Raw genomic sequence first — 17,807 nt, 5'->3', positions numbered from 1 at the left:
CGGTAATGTATTCTATAGCAACACAATTGTACATTGTAATTTATTGAACCCCATTTGCCAAATACAGCCAGCATAGGCTATAGACCATATACATCATTGGTGTTATTTTTTTAAAGAAACACAATCCAAGCTTGACATTTCAGTGTGGTTTTATTTGCACTCAAACTTGTGCTAAAGAGCTGCAAGAACACATAGGATAGAACAAAAACAAACCTCAGTGAATACACCGAAGGCTGTTCAGCACCAGTAAGGACCTCATCTGCAGTCTATCATACAGCCTGGTTTGAAATAGGCCATGGAAAAACAAAAATGTTTAAAGCATACTCTTAACAAATAAAACGAATATGTTCTCAGTAGCTTACAATGGAAGTGTGTAAAGACAACTCAGAACAAAAAGACAGAGGTTTTCATAGACACTCTTGAATAACAGTGATATAATGCATTGACTGACATTGACATAAATAAACTTTGGAGACATGCATTTTGTATATTTAAATTGCCCTTATAATACCCAACATTCAATCGAATTATAGATCATGCACTTCTCTTGCCCAATTGACAGTGTTCCAACCTTGGAAACGTCAACTGAAAAGATATACAAAACTGTCAAGTACGTTTCAGGGCAAATCAAGACCAGAATTCCTCAGTGTTTTGTGCTAAGTGTTATGTGCTCAGTAGTTAACTTGAACATCCTAAGAGGAATCACAATGATACACATGTTAAGGGCATATTGTCTCTATACATTAACTGTATATGTGGATAATGAGAGACTTCGCTGGTGAGAAAAAAAGGCATTTCAGAGTGGAGCTAGCTAGCTTGTTGCAGACAGAGAAAAGTAAAGGAATATCACCACTTATTACACATAGAGCGCTGCTAAATATGAGTAAAATCAGTGTTCTATGCCACAACATACAGTAAACACAGCATAGGTTCATTCATATTGATGGGAGATGAGATGACCAGAAAGGAAGAGAGTGCTACTATATTAAAATGTAAACAGGAATATAGAAGCTATAAAAACTCTGCACTTACTTAGGTCAAAATACTTAGGCTGTCATCCTCAGTTTCAGGACTCATGATTATAATTTTACAGTGCCCTAAAGGGGAATGACATATTCTCAATAACATTGAAACATAAAAAAAATTAAATACAAATCACATTTAAAAGTATCAGCTTGTATTTGCGTTTTAGTCAACAGACAAATCGTAATCGTGAATGAAACGGAACAGAAAATAGGTGTATCACACAAAAWGATGAGATATACACGTTATGAGATCTGAACGTTATGAGACATCCACGTTATTCCATGTCAAGTGCTTTGAGAGTGTGTGTAATAATAAATAACAAATCATATTTATTCATGAAGATTCTGTATTGGTAGAAAAAGTCGTTTTGTTACACATCAAATAATGTAAGGAAAAGGCAGCTAAGTAGTACATGATACAAGTGCAGCATTGTAGGTTAAACAGAGAAATAAACCAACGMTCAACTCAACCCCCTAAAACCATTAGTGTATAATGACTTACAGTACTTTAACATACATCCATTTATCCAATACAGTCAACTAGCAACTTATGTTAGCTGCTGCGCAAATTTAGTTGAAATTTGTCTAATTTTAAAAACCAAAAGTTAAGGCTTAAAGTTAAGCCCAATATTGTTCAGGTTTCGACCATACAGGCAGATATCCCAATACTAAAATGTCATATAAAATGTTATTCAGACTGTCATCATGTAAACACTAAATACTACGTGCGTTCGTTTTTCAAATAAAATGTGAATGATGTTTTTCTTTTTATGCTTTCTGGGTGAACGTAACAAGCAGTCGTCTTGGTTGGCCCTGGTTCCATTCTTCATTGTAATTGAGAACTATGGTAGCCGTTTTAGTTCTAGAACTCGCTAGTCTTCCACACAATTACCAGATTCCACTGGATCGACCACCTGGGGGGGCCAGAATCCTCGCAGAAGATCTCTTTGGGGTTTTATCATCGATCTGGGAACCTGGAGAGATTGATAGACAACAAGATGAATTACAATCTGTCAGGTTAGCAAAAATGAGCTAATTGTTCATGAGACAGAGTAGATACTGCATCATAGCTGGTGATTAATAAAGTTCTCTATGCCTTAGAGGCAGGGATGCAAATGATAAAATCCAAATTTGCAAAGCGATGCAGTGTGTGTTACCAGAAAGGCTGAAGCTAGACTCATGCAGGTCTCTCTGTCCTCCGTGCTTGGTGTGTGGTCGTGTTGGAGTGTCCCCGTCACACGGTCCACAGTCCTTCTTCCCAGAATGCATCACTGCTACGTCTCCTTCGTACGGCTCACGCTCCACCGCCTTCAGGGCCTGACACTGAGGAGAGTCAGAGAGAGGCAGAGGCACAGACACAGGCAGAGAGGCAGACACACAGGCAGAGAGGCAGACACACAGGCAGGGGCAGACACACAGGCAGAGAGGCAGACACACAGGCAGAGAGGCAGACACACAGGCAGAGAGGCAGACACACGTGCACGGATGCACACAGGATAATTAGTCTCTGGTTATAGACAGTAAAACACATACCACTTGATGACAATCAAGACAGTCTGAAGCAGGTATGGAGAGTTTATGCCATTTAAAGGTCACTTTGTCTGCTGTAAATTAACATTTTAAAATCCACATCCTGTTGATAGCTTTGTACAGTACCTTCTCCCGCTGCACCATCTTTTTATAGAGGTAGTCTGGGAAGGTCCTGAGAGGATAGAACTTCCCAGAGCCCTCAGAACACGTGAACACGCCGTTCTCATAGACCAGACGGCCACGGCTGATGGTAACCAGGGGGACACCATGGCAACGGAGACTCTCGTACAGGTTGTAGTCTCCACCCTGCACCTGGTTGTCCACAGAGATGGTCCTGGAAACAGAGAAACATGTCTTCTTCACACCTACTACTGTTATTGGTCTTGTGTGGCTCAGTCATAAAGGCTTTCCCCCCGACATTCACAGGGATCACATGTAAATTACCTTCCAAAGTCTATTAAAGTGTACATTCATCACATTTATTGCACTATCAAAGGAAAACCTCAACCTCCCCCAGGGGGTACAACCTCCCTGGTACAACCTCCCCCAGGGGGTACAACCTCCCTGGTACAACCTCCAACCTCCCCCAGGGGGTATCTCCAACCTTCCCCAGGGGGTACAACCTCCCTGTACAACCTCAACCTCCCCCAGGGGGTACAACTCCAAACTCCCCAGGGGTACAACCTCCAACATCCCGCAAACTCCCCAGGGGTACAACCTGCCCTGGTACAAGGTCCTCAACCTCCCCCCAGGGGGTACAACATCCCCAACCTCCCCCGAGGGGTACAACGCTCCCTGGTACAACCTACCAAACCTCGCAACGAGGGGTACAACCTCCCTGGTAGCAACCTACACCTCCCCAGGGTACATACCTCCAACCTCCCCAGGGGTACAACCTCCCTGGCTACCAACCTCAACCTCCCCAGGGCGTACAACTCCCCAAGGCGGTACCTCACTCGTGGTACAACCTGACAACCTCCCCAGGGGTACAACCTCACTGGTACAACCTACAACCGTCCCCCAGGGGGTACAACCCCAACCTCCCCCAGGGGTAACAACCTCCCCTGCGTACAGAACCTCCCCAGGGGGTAACCTCCCTGTACAACTCCAAACCTCCCCAGGGGTATCTCCCCTCCCAGGGCGGTGCAACCTCCCTGGTACAACTCAACCTCCCCCAGGGGGTTACAACTCTCCAACCTCCGCCCAGCGGGGTACAACCTCCAACATCCCCAAACGTCCCGAGGGCGTACACCTTCCCTGCTACAACCTCCAGACCTCCCCAGGGGTACAGACATCCCCCACCTCCCCCAGGGGTTAGCAACCTCCCTGGTGTCAAACCTGACAACCTCCAGACAGGGGGTACAACCTCCCTGTAGCACGACGCTACAACCTCCCCAGGGGGTACAACCTCCAACCTCCCCCAGGGGCTACAAACCTTCCTGGTACAAGCCTCCACCCTCCCCCAGGGGGGTACAAACCCCCCCAAGGGTACAACCTCCCTGGTACAACCTACAACCTCCCCCAGGGGGTTACAACCTCCCTGGTACAACCTACACCTCCCCCAGGGGGTACAACCTCCAACCTCCCCAGGGGGTTATAACATCCCCCCAGGGGGTACCAGACTCCCCCACGGGGTACCAACCTCCAACCTCCCCAGGGGTACAACATCCCCCAACCCTCCCAGGGGTACAACCTCTCCCCAGGGGGTCAACATCCCCCCACCTCCCCAGGGGTAAAGGGGTAACTGTAGCCGGTAGTAGTGAGAAGGGAGGGATCAGTAGTGGCTAGCTTTACATACCTGGTCCTTTCTGGTCCCAGACCACCAGGTCAGCGTCAGCCCCTGGGATGATCCTACCCTTCCTGGGGTAAAGGTTGTAGATCTTAGCTGCGTTGGAACTGGTCACCGCACAAAACGGTTCTCATCCATCTTGCCTCCAACCTAGATTAGCAGGGGATCAAATGTTCCATGTCAGAGGGAAATTCTGTTATCAAATTGTTTACCACTAGAATCAAACATCATATGTATTTATCATAGACCATGCACAACAAATATTGCAACAGATACATTTCTGTCTGCACCATGGTACAAGTTAGTTACAGCAACAACAATAGCAGATCTAATCTTTCTGTTTTCTTTCTATCCAGCTGTAGAGCTTTGCCTTCATACATAGAGATACATCATGTTTGTCATGTTTTTAGCCATCTGGTCGTAAAGCCAAGATCTTTGCCTAGACAGAGATACTATAATACTATTTATATCAGTGCCTAGACAGAGATACTATATTACCATTTATATTGTTGCCTAGACAGAGATACTATAATACTATTTATATCGTTGCCTAGACAGAGATACTATAATATTACTTATATCGTTGCCTAGACAGAGATACTATATTACTATTTATATCGTTGCTAGACGAGATACTATAATACTATTTATTCGTTGCCTAGACAGAGATACTATAATACTATTTATATTGTTGCCTAGACAGAGATACTATATTACTATTTATATTGTTGCCTAGACAGAGATACTATAATATTACTTATATCGTTGCCTAGACAGAGATACTATATTACTATTTATATCGTTGCTACCATCCTCTCTCCAGATGACGCTCATGCGGTCCTGGATGCCCGGGACTCCGTGGGATCTTTGTGAAGTCATCCTTGCCCATAGCCTTCTGTTTGGTGGTAAAGGGACGGTGGTCAGACACCACTACGTTCAGCGTGTCACTGCAGTAGACAAGAGGAGGAGGAGATGATAGGTCAGGGGAAACACACACACCATAATTTCATTAACTTTGATTTGATAACACAATGTTAAGAGTGTCACTGTTAAAGACCAGCGAGAAGGAGGAGAGGACGAGTCAGGAGGGAAACTGAGTTGAAACATGATATTATCACTGAACGCCAACAGACCGGTGCCTGGATTATATCACTGAACGCCAACAGACCGTGCCTGGATTATATCATGAACGCCAAAGACGTGCTGGATTATATCACTGAACGCAACGACCGGTGCCTGGATTATATCACTGAACGCCAACAGACCGGTGCCTGGATTATATCACTGACGCCAACAGACCGGTGCCTGGATTATATCACTAACGCCAACAGACCGGTTCCTGGATTATATCACTGAACGCCAACAGACCGGTGCCTGGATTATATCACTGAACGCCAACAGACCGGTGCCTGGATTAATTACTGAACGCCAACAGACGGTGCCTGGATTATATCACTGAACGCAACAGACCGGTGCCTGGTTATATCACTGAACGCCAACAGACCGGTGCCTGGATTATATCACTGAACACCAACTGACTGGTGCCTGGATTATATCACTGAATGCCAACAGACTGGTGCCTGGATTCAATCCAACGTAGATTTACGATCTGTGCACAGCGCTAGAATTTTGAAGACAATTCCCGACGTTCAGGGACATCACATTAGATGAAAATGCTGCGGATGTCGGCTCAAACATTAAACACGTTTAGCAGATTACAAAGGAAACGTTCCCCTCTTACTTCCCAGTAGACTCATCAGGTAAGTGTGTGTGGTGTGTGTGTGTGTGTGTGTGTGTGTGTGTGTGGTGTGTGTGTGTGTGTGTGTGTGTGTGTGTGTGTGTTGTGTGTGTGTGTGTGTGTGTGTATGTGAGCTCTTACTTCCCCAGTAGACTCATCAGGTAAGTGTGTGTGTGTGTGTGTGTGTGTGTGTGTGTGTGTGTGTGTGTGTGTGTGTGTGTGTGTGTGTGTGTGTGTGTGTATGTGAGCTCTTACTTCCCCAGTAGACTCATCAGGTAAGTGTGTGTGTGTGTGTGTGTGTGTGTGTGTGTGTGTGTGGTGTGTGTGGTGTGTGTGTGTGTGTGTGTGTGTGCTCTTACTTCCCCAGTAGACCCATCAGGTAAGTGTGGTGGTGTGTGTGTGTGTGGTGTGTTGTGTGTGTGTGTGTGTGTGTGTGTGTGTGTGTGTGTGTGTGTGTGTGTGTGTGTGTGTGTGTGTGTGGTGTGTGTGTGTGTGTGTGGTGGTGTGTTGTGGCGCGTCTTCCTTCCCCAGTAGACTCATCAGGTAGTTTGGTGTATTGGGGTCCAGACGTAGAGGAGGCACTGTGACGTAGGCTGCAGCATGGGCCCAGTCCTGGTGGTAGTACTGCAGACCATTCAGCACTGCATGGGCCGTGGTCGTCTCCCCATGGACTACTTTACCTACAGACAGATGAGTAAGATGGGTTCCTACAGAGCCATAGATAGTCATGTGTAGTGTGTAGAATGTAGTATTGGCCAGTTACTGTACAAAACAGACAGACAGGGGTTCCAAAATAATTTCTAGTGAAGACCAGATCAGACCAGACCAAACCACCAGAGTGTAACAAACCACAGGAAATCTCTGATCTAACAGGACAGAACAGAATAGAATAGGGTAAGACAGAACAGGACAGGTAGGACAGGACAGGATATGCCTTACCCTGCATCTTAGCTGTGGCGAGCACATTTCCTGCTGACATGCTGGACACGTTGACAAGGTAGATAGGGCAGTGGGCCTGAGGGAGAATGACAGAGAGACAACATGTCTTAGATAGTTTCCTTTGCTTTCACCAGAAAAACCATTGCCCTTCATATGGCAGGGTATCTCCCAATCAGTTATACTATATATACAAAAGTATGTGGACACCCCTTCAAATTAGTGGATTAGGCTATTTCAGCCACACCGTTTGTTGACAGTTCTATAAAATCGAGCACAACGCCATGCAATCTCCATAGACAAACATTGGCAGTAGAATGGCCTTACTGAAGAGCTCAGTGACTTTCAACGTGGCACCGTCATAGGATGCCACCTTTCCAACAAGTCAGTTCRTCAAATTTCTGCCCTGATAGAGCAGCCCCGGTCAACTGTTAGTGCTGTTATTGTAAAGTGGAAACATCTAGGAGCAACAACAGCTCCGCCGCGAAGTGGTAGGCCACACAAGCTCACAGAAYGGGACCGCCGAGTGCTGAAGCGTGTAAAAATWGTCTGTCCTCRGTTGTAACACTSACTACCGAGTTCCAAACTGCCTCTGGAAGCAGCATCAGTAGAAGAACGGTTTGTCGAGAGCTTCATGAAATGGGTTTCCATGGCCGAGCAGCCGCATACAAACCTAAGATCACCATGCGCAATGCCAAACGTCGACTGGGGTGGTGTAAAGCTCGCAGCCATTGGACTCTGGACCAGTGGAAACGCGTTCTCTGGAGTGATGAATCACGCTTCACCATCTGGCAGTCCGACGGACGAATCTTGGTTTGGCGGATGCCAGGAGAACGCTACCTGCCCGAATGCATAGTGCCAACTGTAAAGTTTGGTAAAAGAGGAATAATGCTCTGGAGCTGTTTTTTATGGTTCGGGCTAGACCCCTTAGTTCCAGTGAAGGGAAATCTTAACGCTACAGCATACATACATACATTCTAGACAATTCTGTGCTTCCAACTTTGGGGCAACAGTTTGGGGAAGACTCTTTCCTGTTTCAGCATGACAATGCCCCTGTGCACAAAGCGAGGTCCATATAGAAATGGTTTGTCGAGATCGGTGTGGTCAACCCCATCAGTGCCCGACCTCACTAATGTTCTTGTGGATGAATGGAAGCAAGTCCCCACGGAAATGTTCCAACATCTATTGGAAAGCCTTCCAAGAAGAGTGGAATATATTATAGCAGCAAAGGGGGGGGACCAACTCCATATTAATACCCATGATGTTGGAATGAGATGTTCCGATGAGCAGGTGTCCACATACTTTTGGTCATGTGGTGTACCCACTGTGCTGATGTGCTTGATGATATAGAAAATGCAACAACTTGACACAGAACACACACTCACCCTATTGGCGATGGTAATCGCACGATGGGTGGCCTCTGCCTCCAGCTGTGAGACAGAAGAAACAGAATATTGTGTTGAGTAGCATAAGGCTACTCAAAAGGTCATTGCAATATTACGAAGGGCTGATATTCATAACGCTAGGGTCATTACAATATTATGAAGGGCTGATATCCATAACGCTAGGGACATTGCAATAATACGAGGGCTGATATCCATAACGCTAGGGACATTACAATTATGAAGGGCTTGATATCCATAACGCTAGGGTCATTGCAATATTACGAAGGGTGATATCTCATAACGCTAGGTCATTGCAATATTATGAAGGGCTGATATCCATAACGCTAGGGACATTACAATATTATGAAGGGCTGATATCCATAACGCTAGGGACATTACAATATTATGAAGGGCTGATATCCACTATAGAAATGTATTCCATCGATGTCTATGAAGCATGGAAAGAAAGACAAGGGAGTATGTGGTCGGATATGAGTACAGGCTACAAGAGTAAAGAGAACGTCTTCTGCCTCTGCATTGCTTGCTCTTTGGGGTTTTAGGCTGGGTATCTGGAAAGCACTCTGTGACAACTGCTGATGTAAAAAGGGCTTTATAAAATACATTTGATTGGTCTTACCTCCTCTGGTCTGCTGATCTCGATGCCCTCAGGGCCGCTGATGCCCAGGTCCAATGCCTCCTTGGCGCCCTAGAAAACCCACAGGATGATGTAATGAATCCTGGTGTATGTGTTGCATCACCCATAGAAATAGAGAGTACACTAAATATGTTCGCTGGCCCATCCATCACATAACGTTGAATGTCCGTTCTAGTAATTCTAGCTCTATGGTCTCTGTCTCACCTCTGCTCTGCCACCAGTTCTCACAACACAACTCATATGAAATTGCACTTATCCAGCCTACTTGCCTGTAAATATCCTTTGATATTCTGATGTTGACGTTTGTAAAAAATGTGATTATGTTTGTATGTATTGTGGTTGCTGCAAATGACTTGCCTCATTGAGATAAAAGTTTTTAGAATCTGAATCATTACAGATCATTTCTTTCTGTTCAAAGATACGATGGAAAAAAAGTCAGTGATATGGAACTACATATTGAACCAGAGTCTCTGACCCACCTCGGCCACCAGCTCTCCGTTCTCAGCGAGTACGCGGGCCACGGCCCCGATGTCTTTACAGTTCTGTAGGGCCTGGAAGAGCTCAGAGTCCCTCAGCATGAACAGGTCCTTATAGGCCATGAACATCTGGAACGAGTTGATGCCTTTATCTCTCACCAGGCTCTCCATCTCAGCTCGTACCTACAGGTCAGGGGTTAGAGTTTAGAGTTCACCTGTACAAGATGAACACAGTCAGGAGTCACACCTTTTCACATTATCATGCCTAMCTGAATATGTACTGTGCTGGCTTGGATATCTTCCTTTCATAATGTATTTTCCAGCACAGATCCAGCAACTTGTGGATGTTTAATCAGGCCAGTGTAGTAAAGATCGGCTCTGTTTGGTTCATCTTAGCTCAGTAAAATGGAAACGGGTGTAATACCACCGAACTCCCGTTATCAAAGGAGTACGACAGTTACCTTTGGCCCCCACCAGGTGACCCCCATATGCAGGGCGTAGTCGCAGCAGGCTTTACTGTCAGCCTGGGAGCGGGTCTTCTCATAGGCTTCCAGCAGAGATTCGTTCTTCTCTGGTAACACAAGTCCTATAACCATGGTGGTCCCTCCAGCCAGGGCTGCCTGTAGAAGGAATAGAAAAAGATGACATACACACATTCAATGTATTTGAGCAGGTCTTTATAAAAGGTGATGGGACCTAAATAGTGGAAACGTTGTCACCTATAAGGCACAGGGCAGCATAGGTTGTAGTAGAGGAAACACACATGCCCTCTAAGGCCTCGTAACCTTGTCACATCTAGTTAGTAAGTAATTGCATGCATTGATTATTCTCTATAAATTTAGAGCAAGACAGAATGAACATGCCCCAGCTTTGAAATGAATCAACAGTAAAATGTGTCAATTACCCTTAACGCTGGCCTTAACGCTGGCCTTAACGCTGGCCTTAACGCTGGCCTTAACGCTGGCCTTAACGCTGGCCTTAACGCTGGCCTTAACGCTGGCCTTAACGCTGGCCTTAACGCTGGCCTCAACGTTTATTTGCTGGGTGGATGTTATAGTCTGCACCCCAAATGGCACCCTATTTCGTGTACTACGGACCACCTATGGACCCTGGTCAAAAGCAGTGCTCTATATAGGAACTAGGGTGCCATTTGGAACACACACATGGAAAACCCATACATCTATCAGTAACTAGATTAGAAGCAGGGAAGGGGACAGGGAGGTAACCCAAACCAGGGGGGTCTAATGAAGAGGTATTATAGTAATTAATGAGGGTCAGTGAGCTAACTAATGTATATCAAGCAGCGGTCAGTCCTCTCATTGTTTATTACAACAAGGACCATCAATCAGCTATTCAAGAAGAGGCAGACATACTAGATCCAAAATGTAGGAATGAGCAATGCATTGTATGGCCATCCTAATAGTCAAACATTTAAAATATGATTCTATAGGATACGTTTCTATATTCATAGATTCCAACCTATGAAAGCTTCACTACTGCTCCATTACATGTTCAGAATCCTTTTTTTCCTTTAAACGAGTCTGACGAGGCTGACGCAAACAATATACTGCTTTCTCGGGAACAGGCCCAGATCCCCATGATTTGCGTGAAGAGGATGCGAAGAAAAAGGGGCCGGAGGGCAGGCTGCCTTCTGAGCATTCGTAGGCGCTCGAATAAACCCCCACTTCCTTCCATTCTGCTATCAAACCTGCAATCTTTGGACAATGAAATAGATGACCCAAGCGAAAGATTAATCTACCAACGGAACATTCAAAACTATACTATCTTATGCTTCACGGAGACGTGGCTGAACGACGACACTGTCAACATACAGCTGGCTGGTTATAAGCTGCACCGGCAGGATAGAACAGTGGCGTCTGGTAAGACAAGGGGCGTCGGACTATATATTTTTTTAAATAACAGCTGGTGCACGATATCTAAGGAAGTCTCGAGCTATTGCTTGCCTGAGGTAGAGTATCTCATGATAAACTGTAGACCACACTACCAACCTAGAGAATTTATCTGTATTTTACATAGCTGTTTACATACCACCACAGTCAAAGGCTGGCACTAAGATAGCATTGAATGAGCTGTATTCCGCCATAAGCAAACAAGAAAACCCTCACCCAGGAGGCGGCCCTCCTAGTAGCCGGGGAATTTAATGCAGGGAAACTTAAATCAGTTTTACCAAATTTCTATCAGCATGTTAAATGTGCAACCAGAGGGGGAAAGAAAAAAAACATAAAAAATAAAAAATGACTCTGGACCATCTTTACTCCACACACAGAGACACATACAAAGCTCGCCCTCCATTTGGCAAATCAAATAATTATATCCTTCTGATTTCTGCTGACAAGCAAAATTTAAAGCAGGAAGCACCAGTGACTAGATCAATAAAAACGTGGTCAGATGAAGCAGATGCTAAGCTACAGGACTGTTTTGCTAGCACAGACTGGAATATGTTCCGGGATTCCTCCGATGGCATTGAGGAGTACACCACATCAGTCATTGGCTTCATCAATAAGTGCATCGATGGCGTCATCCCAACATTGACCATACGTACATACCCCAACCAGAAGCCATGAATTACAGGCAACATCCACACTGAGCTAGAGCTGCCACTTTCAAGGAGCAGGACTAACCCGGAAGCTTATAAGAAATCCCGCTATGCCCTCCGAGGAACCATCAAACAAGCAAAGCGTCAATACAGAACAAAGATCGAATCGTACTACACCGGCTCTGAGGCTTGTCGGATGTGGCAGGGCTTGCAAACCATTACAGACTACAACAGGAAGCCAGCTGAGAGCTGCCCAGTGACACGAGCTTACCAGACGAGCTAAACTACCTCTATGCTCGCTTCGAGGCAAATAACACTGAAACATGCATGAGAGCACCAGCTGTTCTGGAAGACTGTGTAATCACACTCTCCGCAGCCAATGTGAGTACGACCTTTAAACAGGTCAACATTCACAAGGCCGCAGGGCCAGACGGATTACCATGACGTGTACTGCGAGCACACGCTAACCAATTGGCAAGTGTCTTCACTGACATTTTCAACCTCTCCCTGTCGGAGTCTGTAATACCAACATGTTTTAAGCAGACCACCATAGTGCTAGTGCCCAAGAACACTAAGGTAACCTGCCTAAATGACTACCGACTCATAGCACTCACGTCTGTAGCCATGAAGTGCTTCGAAAGGCTGGTCATGGCTCACATCAACACCAGTATCCCAGAAACCCTAGACCCACTAATTTGCATACCGCCCCAACAGATCCACAGATGATGCAATCTCTATTGCTCTCCACACTGCTCTTTCCCACCTGGACAAAAGGAACACCTATATGAGAATGCTATTCATTGACTACAGCTCAGCGTTCAACACCATAGTGCCCTCAAAGCTCATCGATAAGCTAAGGACCCTGGGACTAAACACCTCCCTCTGCAACTGGATCCTGGGCTTCCTGACAGGACACCCACAGGTGGTAAGGGTAGGTAACAACACATCCGCCACGGTGATCCTCAACACAGGGGCCCCTCAGGGGTGCGTGCTCAGTCCCCTCCTGTCCTCCCTGTTCACGGCCAGGCATGACTCCAACACCATCATTAAGTTTGCCGATGACACAACAGTGGTAGGCCTGATCATCGACAACGACGAGACAGCCTATAGGGAGGAGGTCAGAGACCTGGCCATGTGGTGCCAGGACAACAACCTCTCCCTCAACGTGATCAAGACAAAGGAGATGATTGTGGACTAAAGGAAAAAGTGAACCGAGCACGCCCCCATTCTTATCGACGGGGCTGCAGTGGAGCAGGTTGAGAGCTTCAAGTTCCTTGGTGTCCACGTCACCAACAAACTAACATGGTCCAAGCACACCAAGACAGTCGTGAAGAGGGCACGACAAAACCTAATTCCCCCTCAGGAGACTGAAAATATTTGGCATGGGTTCTCAGATCCTCAAAAGGTTCTACACCATCGAGAGTATCCTGACTGGTTGCATCACTGCCTGGTATGGCAACTGCTTGGCCTCCGACCGTAAGGCACTACAGAGGGTAGTGCCTGTCTCTTATACACATCTAGATGTGTATAAGAGACAGGTTCTACACCATCGAGAGTATCCTGACTGGTTGCATCACTGCCTGGTATGGCAACTGCTTGGCCTCCGACCGTAAGGCACTACAGAGGGTAGTGCTAACGGCCCAGTACATCACTGGGGCCAAGCTCCCTGCCATCCAGGACCTCTATACCAGGCGGTGTCAGGGGCAGGCCCTAAAAATTGTCAAAGACTCCAGACACCCGAGTCATAGACTGTTCTCTCTGCTACAGCATGGCAAGCGGTACCGGAGTGCCAAGTCTAGGTCCAAGAGGCCTCTAAACAGCTTCTACACCCAAGCCATAAGACTCCTGAACACCTAATAAAATGGCTACCTTGAATTGCCCCCCTCCCCCACCGCTGCTACTCTCTGTTATCATCTATGCATAGTCACTTTAATAACTCTACCTACATGTACATATTACCTCAACTAACCGGTGCCCCCGCACATTGACTGTACCGGCACCCCCCTGTATATAATCTCGCTCTTGTTATTTTACTGCTGCTCTTTAATTACTTGTTAATTTTATTTCTTATCCGCATTTTTTTTTTAACTGCATTGTTGGTTAGGGACTCGTAAGTAAACATTTCACTGTAAGGTCTACACCTGTATTATTCGGCGCATGTGACTAATAAAATTTGTTCTAAATCCTTTCGAAAACCAGGTTGATACTGATGTAAAACAAAATACCTACTATATTAAATCCTTTAAAACACCAACCGAGTCTGTTACTGTGCTGTTAAGTGCATCCTCCAAATAGCATCTTTGAGTCAGCTGACCCTAGAGAGAGCGGAGGAGTGTCTGGTAAGGGTTGTAAGTGTGTCTAGTGTAGTGTGTTTGAGAACTATTGTCTTCAAGCAAAATTACCTGAGGGAAAAGGTCATTTCAGCAGTCTTTGCAGCAGCCCCATGGTAGCCATGGAAACAGAAACCGATCTGCATTTGTCTTGGTACTCTAGCCAGGCAGCACAGCAGCAGCTACGGTTGATTGACGGGGGGGGGGGGTGATAACATATCCTTGGCTAGCTTGTGGTCTAAAACACAGCTATGCTCTCAGACGCTGTGTGTAATCTCTGGGTGGTTGAGCATAATGATGGATGAGTCATCCATGCCCTGAAGTGATCTGGGATAGCCCCAGTCTGTCTGCTTGCTTCCCCAGCCCCACCACCACCTCTCGCTCTCTCTTTCCCTCATCTGTCTGTCTCCATCTCTCTCTGTCTCTTTTAAATGTAAGCTGTTTTATTGGCATGAAAAACATTGAGTCAATATTGCCATAGCAACAAATGTATACAATATACATTGTAATAAAAACATATTTTATAATAATATCAAATAGTTAGTCGCTCTCTGTTTTTCCTCGCTGTCTCTGTTTTTCTCTCTCTCCATCCTGCTCTGTCTCTCCCTTTATCCCTCTCTCTATCCCTCCAGCTCTCCCTTCAGTGCACTGAGAATATAATATAATAGAAAACAGAATAGAACAGAACAGAATAAAATGGAAAAGAATACAGAATATAATGGAATAGAATCTTTAAATTCGGCCTGTTCAGTCCGCCTGCTGCTACAGCTTCCACAGCTTCCTGCTACATCTATATAAATCATTGATGGGGAAGTGAGTTATATAATAAAATAAAGATGACTCAGAACAGAGAATAATGTATCATATCTAACTTGAGTCAGCAGAATTATGCATCCACTATCTCGGTCTAAATAAATGCAGCATCTGAGTCCTAACCACGCCCGGTTCAATAGTAGTTCTCTGAATATTTCTTACTCTCTCCCTGAATCCCTAATCAACCCCTAGCCATTTCTGTAGATCAAAGAGAATTGGTAATTTATTGGCAATATGGTAATTACTTCAATTTGCCTTCTGAGAGGTTGAGTGGGATTTGGCCTTCTATTCAGATCTCCAGGCGTGTGTAGGGATGAGGGAATCAGGGACTAAGGGTCGGGTTGGGATTCAGGGAGGAAGGATTCAGGAGTCTGTCTCCACACAAAATCTTAAGTTATTTTCTCACGCTGCAAGGCACACTGGGAAGATTAATTTATTTAGTTGCCATGGTGGCACATGGTGGTCCAGTGGGTTACAGTGAGGTGGAATATGTCTGACAGATGGTTGTTAGTTACCCACAAGGCTGGGTCAATTATCATTATCAATTGATGCATGGTAACTATATCTCTGTCTTCCCATAACACCGTATTGACTCTCGTTGCTGTACAAAACCATATAGTTGCTACCATTACATTTGACAGTTCATCATTGCAATGACCTATTAGTATAGTATATTGCCAAATTCCCAGAGGGCATTGTAATAATGACATCATTACAACCTGTTCTTGCCACTGGGAATGTCATTGTTGTAACTGAGTATTTGGCATTGCTAGTCCAACCTTGCTGCAGGTTTCTACCAAAATACAGAGAGAGACAGAGAGAGAGAACGTAATGCCAGTCCTAAAACACTTGTCCTTTTTGTCAATGAATCAAAGTTGTTTGATACAGCCTTTTTTACAACAAGTAACCCCTCCTTAATCCCCAAAGAGCAAGCAGCAGCACAGGAGTAAAGAAACCAGACTCAGAGGCGAGGCCCTCTGGCATTACCCTCAATAACCCAGTGCAGCCAACAGCACTGGGTTATTGAGGGTAATGCATACAGCACTGGGTTATTGAGGGTAATGCATACAGCACTGTGTTATTGAGGGTAATGCCCACCACACTGGGTTATTGAGGGTAATGCATACAGCACTGTGTTATTGAGGGTAATGCATACATCACTGTGTTATTGAGGGTAATGCATACATCAACTGGGTTATTGAGGGTAATGCATACAGCACTGTGTTATTGAGGGTAATGCATACAGCACTGTGTTATTGAGGGTAATGCATGCAGCACTGTGTTTATTGAGGGTAATGCAATACAGCACTGGGTTATTGAGGGTAATGCATACATCACTGGGTTATTGGGGTAATGCATACAGCACTGGGTTATTGAGGGTAATGCATACAGCACTGTGTTATTGAGGGTAGTGCATACATCACTGTGTTATTGAGGGTAAAGCATACAGCACTGTGTTATTGAGGGTAATGCATGCAGCACTGTGTTATTGAGGGTAATGCGCACCACACTGTGTTATTGAGGGTAATGCATACAGACTGTGTTATTGAGGGTAATGCATACATCACGGTGTTATTGAGGGTAATGCCCACCACACTGGGTTATTGGGGTAATGCATACAGCACTGCGTTATTGAGGGTAATGCATACATCACGGTGTTATTGAGGGTAATGCATACATCACGGTGTTATTGAGGGTAATGCGCACCACACCTGTGTTATTGAGGGTAATGCATACAGCACTGTGTTATTGAGGGTAATGCATACATCACGGTGTTATTGAGGGTAATGCCACACACTGGGTTATTGAGGGTAATGCGCACCACACTGGTTATTGAGGGTAATGCATACATCACGGTGTTATTGAGGGTAATGCCCACCACACTGGGTTATTGAGGGTAATGCCCACCACACTGGGTTATTGTGTCAGGCCCTGATCGGTTCACCTTGTCCTTGTGATTGTCTCCACCCCCTCCAGGTGTCTCTTATTTTCCCCACTGTATTTATCCCTGTGTTTCCTGTCGCTCTGTGCCAGTTCGTCTTGTATGTTCAAGTCAACCAGCGTGTTTTTCCCATGCGCCTGCTTTTCTATGCTCTTTTACTAGTCCTCCCGGATTTGAACTTTGCCTGTTTTTCCTGGACTCCATTCCCGCCTGTCGACCATTCTGTCTGCCCTCGAGCCTGCCTGCCATTCTGTACCTCTGGAACTCTGAACTGGTTTTGACCTTTTGCCTGTCCACAACCATTCTCTTGCCAACCCTTTTGGATTGTTAATAAACATCTTGGACTCTAACCATCTGCATCTGGGTCTCGCCTTGTGCCCTTAATAATATATATTGAGGGTAACGCCCACCACACTGGGTTATTGAGGGTAACGCCCACCACACTGTTATTGAGGGTAACGCCCACCACACTGGGTTATTGAGGGTAAAGCCCACCACACTGTTATTGAGGGTAACGCCCACCACACTGTTATTGAGGGTAACGCCCACCACACTGGGTTATTGAGGGTAATGCCCACCACACTGTTATTGAGGTACACGCCACCACACTGTTATTGAGGGTAACGCCACA

At 45.6% G+C, this 17,807-nt stretch overlaps 1 protein-coding gene across 1 annotated transcript in view; it reads right to left on the bottom strand.

The window, feature by feature from the left end:
- Window positions 1-131: 131 nt before the first annotated feature.
- The window catches only part of LOC111963505 (dihydropyrimidinase-related protein 5), a 20,245-nt gene continuing 2,569 nt past the window's right edge, over window positions 132-17,807 (bottom strand). The window contains 14 exon segments of the mRNA XM_024147064.2: window positions 132-1,999; window positions 2,183-2,348; window positions 2,682-2,889; window positions 4,350-4,464; window positions 4,467-4,494; window positions 4,557-4,558; window positions 5,154-5,206; window positions 5,208-5,291; window positions 6,606-6,762; window positions 7,022-7,097; window positions 8,404-8,448; window positions 9,041-9,109; window positions 9,538-9,717; window positions 9,996-10,154. Coding sequence (XP_024002832.1) covers window positions 1,914-1,999; window positions 2,183-2,348; window positions 2,682-2,889; window positions 4,350-4,464; window positions 4,467-4,494; window positions 4,557-4,558; window positions 5,154-5,206; window positions 5,208-5,291; window positions 6,606-6,762; window positions 7,022-7,097; window positions 8,404-8,448; window positions 9,041-9,109; window positions 9,538-9,717; window positions 9,996-10,154 — 1,428 coding nt within the window. The 3' untranslated portion in view covers window positions 132-1,913.

This window comes from Salvelinus sp. IW2-2015, linkage group LG4q.2 (genome assembly GCF_002910315.2).
Source record: "Salvelinus sp. IW2-2015 linkage group LG4q.2, ASM291031v2, whole genome shotgun sequence".
Lineage (NCBI taxonomy): Eukaryota > Metazoa > Chordata > Actinopteri > Salmoniformes > Salmonidae > Salvelinus > Salvelinus sp. IW2-2015.
Note: the sequence above shows the minus strand (reverse complement) of the source record. Positions and strands in the feature narration are given on the sequence as shown.